Here is a 5,605-nt window from a genome sequence, read left to right on the forward strand (position 1 = left end):
GCGTTCCCAGGCCAGCCGAGAGACATAGTCCCTCCAGCGTGTCCTGGGTCTTCCTCGGGGCCTCCTCCCAGTGGGACGTGCCCGGAACACCTCACCAGGGAGGCGTCCAGGAGGCATCCTGACCAGATGCCAGAGCCACCTCAACTGGCTTCTCTCGACGTGGAGGAGCAGCAGCTCTACTTCTGAGTCCCTCCTGGATGACTGAGCTTCTCACCCTATCTTTAAGGGAGAGACCAGCCACTCTGCGGAGGAAACCCATTTCGGCAGCTTGTATCCGTGATCTCGTCCTTTCAGTCATGACCCAAAGCTCATGACCATAGATGAGGGTGGGAACGTAGATCGACCGGTAAATCGAGAGCTTAGCTTTTTCACTCAGCTCTCTCTTCACCACGATGGACCGGTACAGCGCCCACTTCACGGCAGATGCTGCCCAATCCGCCTGTCGATCTCCCGCTCCCCTCTTCCCTCATTCGTGAACAAGATCCCCAGATACTTAGGTTCCTCCACTTGAGGTAGGACGACCCCCCTGACCTGGAGAAGGCACTCTACTCATTTCCGGCTCAAGACCATGGCCTCTGATTTGGAGGCACTGATCCTCATCCCGGCCACTTCACACTTGGCCACGAACCGCTCCAGTGAGAGCTGCAGATCACGATCTGATGAAGCCAACAGGACCACATCACCCGCAAAAAGAAGAGATGCGATCCTGAGGCCACCAAAGCGGATCCCCTCAACACCTCGGCTGCACCTAGAAATTCTGTGCATAAAAGTAATGAACAGAATCGGTGACAAAGGGCAGCCTTGGCGGAGTCCAACTCTCACCGGAAATGAGCCCGACTTGCGGACCAGACTCCGACACCGGTCATACAGGGACCTGACAGCCCATATCAAAGGGCCCGGTACCCCATACTCCCGGAGAACCCCCCACAAAGCCCCCCTAGGGACACGGTCGAACGTCTTCTCCAAGTCCACAAAACACATGTAGACTGGTTGGGTGAACTCCCATGCACCCTCCAGGACCCTGCTGAAATCAAAGGAAGCTTTGATTTTTATTTCAGATTTTTTCAGTGTGTTTAAGTTTCCAGCATCAATAATCTTATAGTCTTATAGTAACATAACATGTTACTATATGATGTATAACATAAACAGTTACACATCAATTACTCACGTCTCCCGAGGAAACTTCTTATCTGCAGCGTGTCCTCCAGCTGGAACAGGAACTATGATGTTGTCCTAGTCCAAGTAGCTATGAAGAAATCACCTGTGTTCTTAAACCTGAACATAAATATTTACTGCATTACAGAGATCAGCATTTGTAGAACCATGAAAACAATGTCAGTGTCATGTTTTTTAAAAAAGTTCTGGTTTTAGTGCTAATGAATGGTTTGACAGCACCACCTGCTGGCAAAAAGGAATACAAGTTTTCATTATTTAGAGTTGGGTGTGACCAGATTACTGGTGTTTTATCGTTTCTATTAGATAGGGCCAATGCTTTAAAAAGAATATGCTTTTCTTCATGTATTATAAAATGCTATTTTTTTTTTATAAATAAGCAGAGCTTAGAATGTGTTGTTAGGCGTTGCTTTCATATGTACAGTGCTAAAAACACAAACATTTCTGCCTAAAATGAAATAGAAGTACCTGTTGATCAGTTTTATAATCTTTCTGTAAATATGAGGTAAAAAGGGACTAAAGCCAGAAAAATGAAACCAAGCGTAAAGAGTTCTATCTGATGGTGTGTGAAGGCCTCCTCCTTTCTTCCTCTCTCTGTGTCTGTCTGTCTCTGTCTGTCTGTCCATCTGTCCACATGCAGGTTGAAGAAAAGCAGCGAGCGTCTGTCGCCTTCACCAAGCTGCTGGCTGCCATGGAAACGCTAAGCTTCTCAGCCGGAGAGCAGAAGGCGATCTGGCACGTTCTGGCTGCCATTTACCACCTGGGAGCTGCTGGGGCCTGTAAAGGTGACACAACATCATCATCAGTCACACACCCTAAGCGATCACACATATCTGGACCGAGTTCATGGCCTTTAACCACACAGTTCATCTGATTAGAGATGTTCAGGTGAAAGTGCATCAAATGTCCTCACAGTGTGGAAACGTTCTCACCATGAAGCCTGAAGAGGAGGAAGAAGAATAGTGAACAGAGATCAGCTAATTCACAGAAGGAGGCGCAGCTCAACAGCATGTATTGTTACTGGAAGTACAATAACTAACAATAACATTTCCTATTGTTAGTACTGGTCATGATCTTGAGATTTGGACTTTTTTAGGAGCTTCTCTTCAACTTCAACTCTCAGTCAGCTGATGAAAAATCAGCTGACTGAGATTCTTGAAGAAAGTTACAAAGAAATCTCTTAAAAATGTTCTCACTAGGTGTTCTGGTATTTAGCATGTAGAAATAATTTAGGTGATTGTAACCGTCTTAAAACGAGAAGTTTGGACTGATGTAAATATAGAATGAGGTAAAAAATTGTATATGTGTTTTTATTCAGTGTATGGAAATTAGGCATGTCACAATAACATATTTTGCTGGATGATAAATTGTCCCAGGAATTATTGCGATAAATGATAACATTGTTTTTAGAGCATTTTGAGTTCTCCCACTCAAAAACAAATAAACTTGAATTTTGTAAAGAACGCTAGACACTGGAACTGTAGTTTAAACATCCAGAATAAAACACAAACAAAAACCACTTACAACTGAAGCCACTGATATAGTGGATTATAATGTCTCTGTAATCAAAATTCCCCATCAGTAAATATTAAGCATTAGAATGGAAATGATCGAGGTCATTTTAATTCATCATGCGATTAATTCCTTATTGTAAGCATCTGGTTCCAGCTGTGTGCCAGCAGGCTTCCTGACGCAGCGCACTCTGTTTTGATGTGCAGTGGGCCGGAGGCAGTTTGTGAACTTTGACAGCGCTCAGGCAGCCAGCAGAATCCTGGGGTGTGAGGCGGAGGAGCTGGACACGGCCGTCTTCAAGCATCACCTGCGACAGCTGCTGCAGAAAGCCACTGGAGTCAGCAGAGAGAGGAACGAGGCTGAGGAGGGTGAGAGGCACAACAACCGGAGGGGAAACGAGGCAGAGTGGAGGAAGGAGGGAAACAGTGGAGGGAGTTTACCTGGGGGTCACCAGGAGGTCAATCCTGACAGGCTTTCAATCCTAAACACATGATCAAAGATGACTAAGATATGGAACTCAAGAGACACAAAGTAACCTGAAAGGAAGCGAGTAGATGTGACATTAAACTGTAGCTCAAGGCAATGTGAGGTAGGCGGCTGCTTAGGGCCTCCACAGCACCAGGGGGCCCCCAAGAGCACCAAACTAGCATGATTTTAAATATGTTCTAACATTCAGTTTGAACTAAATGCTTTTACACATAGAAAAAATGATTTTTATATTATTATAATAATAAATTATAAGTTAATCTCTTCCTGCTGTTGGCTGCTGCCACTGTTGGGGAAATATAAGCTAGCAAACTTGTTACTGTAAATTTAGTGTTTATCATCTGGTGTCACTATAAAATAGTTAAAATAATATGACACACGAGTACCTAAGTACCACTCAGCATTTCAAAATCCACATATTGTTTTAGTTTGCTGCTCATGTAAAGTTAAAATAAATAACCATAACAACACTGTCATGATGCAAGCTAATTACAAATGACACTAATGATACTAGGTATGTTACATACATAGAGTAGCTTAGAAATGATGACACTTCTGGCGTTGACATGTTGGTATGTGGGTCCCCAAATGAAAATCTGCTTAGGGCCCCAGAAAGACTTGGACCGGCCCTGGTTTCAGTGAAGCTAAACTCTCTCAGCCTCCTCTGTCTGTGCAGGTCCCCGTCTAACAGCTGCTCAGTGTGTGGATGGAATGGCTGCTGGTCTCTATGAAGAGCTCTTCACCGCCATAGTCTCACTCATCAACAGGTAGAAGTACATTTTAAACAACACAACATTACAAGTCATGAAATCACAGCTTGTTGCCCAGAAAAGGGAGCTGGATTACACAGTGACTGTAGAGATTAAACAGAACGCTAAAGCACTATGTGCCTTGTATCACCTCAGTTTATAGAAATAAAAAGTGTTTTTCTACTATTGCTGTGCTTCACATTCCTGTTTGTGTCATATCCAGTATGGGTGTGCAGACATTTACCACACAGGCCAAAAACTACAACCTTTTTAAAAAGCTAGTGACACAAAAATGCTTTGTGCTTTTCCAACAATATTTTTCAGCAATGCAATATTTTAATAAAACAAGTAATCCTAATTAACCACGTGTGCAGGGGTAGGATGGGGAGGGGGGCAAATTAGCCCCTTATTGATTTGCCATAGGGCCCGTTTAAAATCAGTCCAGCACTTTGGACTCCTCTGACTTATGGAAGGTTGGTCTTTGTCCTGACAGCTCTGGTGCCTTTTCTGCAGAAACCTGAGCAGCTGTGACGTCGGTTCTGTTTCACTTCCAGAGCTCTGAGCAGCGAGCAGCTAGCGTTAGCCTCTGTGATGGTGGTGGACGCCCCGGGCCTCAGGAACCCCCGTCACTCAGCGGAGGAGCGAGGGGCCAGCTGGTCAGAGCTGTGTCACAATTACCTGCAGGAGCGGCTGCTGGAGCACTACCACTCACACACCTTCACACACACACTGGAGAGATATGCACAGGTAACACGCAGTGGAATTTGTTGGAATTTTATGTGACACACCAACAAAAGACTGTAAAATCAGGAGCTGGAAGGAAACTGATGCAAATTTTGGCTGCAGTTGCAAAATACTTTAAACTTAGTCAGGTTTGATAGAGAGCCACTGATAACATCAGAATTCAGATTCTGAATTAGATTTTCTTTGTTGACGCTTCAACTGGGGATCTTTTGATCCATTTATTGATGACAGCGTTAACTTTTTCTGGTTTTGTCGTGAATGTTCTATAATCTCTGTGATTCTCCCAGTCTTGGCCAGAATTCTCTTGCAAAAGACATTTTTAATTTTCCTGGTGAAATAAAGATTAAATAAAAAAAATAGCCTTAGACTTTGACTAGGCCATTGTAACAGTTTTATTTGTAAAATGGTTTGAAAGCCATTACTTAAGAGTTGATCCGAAAAATAAACACTGAAGTGGCTAAGACTTCATGTTATATAAACTGTTGTTAAAGTTGTTTCTCTCAGATTTTCACTGCTCCTCACGTTTCCCTCATTCAGCATTTCTCTCTTTCTGAACCCCTAAGTATTAAAAGCCTACTGAAGGACTTTCTAGTGTAAGAAATACAGATAATCAGCAGCTGGTGGACAACTGGATGACTGAAGTGTGTGAATGTAGAAACAGCTGTGACGTTAGAGCTGTGTGTGTTTTCTGGTGCAGGAGAGGATTAATGTGGCGTTCGAGTGTCCAGACAGCAGTTCTTCAGAGGTGGTGTCCGCCATCGATCAGTCGCCTGCGCAGGTATGAGATCCACCACACCGCTTCCTGACACGACTTTTAAGACAGATTTTGTCCTGAAAAAGAGCATACGATTTTGCATTTTGCATGCATGTATGTATGTGTGTGTGTGTGTGTGTGTGTGTGTGTGTGTGTGTGTGTGTGTGTGTGTGTGTGTGTGTGTGTG

At 44.0% G+C, this 5,605-nt stretch overlaps 1 protein-coding gene across 1 annotated transcript in view; it reads left to right on the forward strand.

Moving 5' to 3' along the window:
* The window catches only part of myo18b (myosin XVIIIB), a 50,862-nt gene that overhangs the window by 14,743 nt on the left and 30,514 nt on the right, over nt 1–5,605 (forward strand). Inside the window, exons 12-16 of the mRNA XM_016681721.1 lie at nt 1,814–1,958; nt 2,892–3,053; nt 3,848–3,938; nt 4,475–4,667; nt 5,362–5,442. Coding sequence (XP_016537207.1) covers nt 1,814–1,958; nt 2,892–3,053; nt 3,848–3,938; nt 4,475–4,667; nt 5,362–5,442 — 672 coding nt within the window. The remainder of the gene's footprint in view (nt 1–1,813; nt 1,959–2,891; nt 3,054–3,847; nt 3,939–4,474; nt 4,668–5,361; nt 5,443–5,605) is intronic.

Source organism: Poecilia formosa, unplaced genomic scaffold (genome assembly GCF_000485575.1).
Source record: "Poecilia formosa unplaced genomic scaffold, Poecilia_formosa-5.1.2 Scaffold291, whole genome shotgun sequence".
Lineage (NCBI taxonomy): Eukaryota > Metazoa > Chordata > Actinopteri > Cyprinodontiformes > Poeciliidae > Poecilia > Poecilia formosa.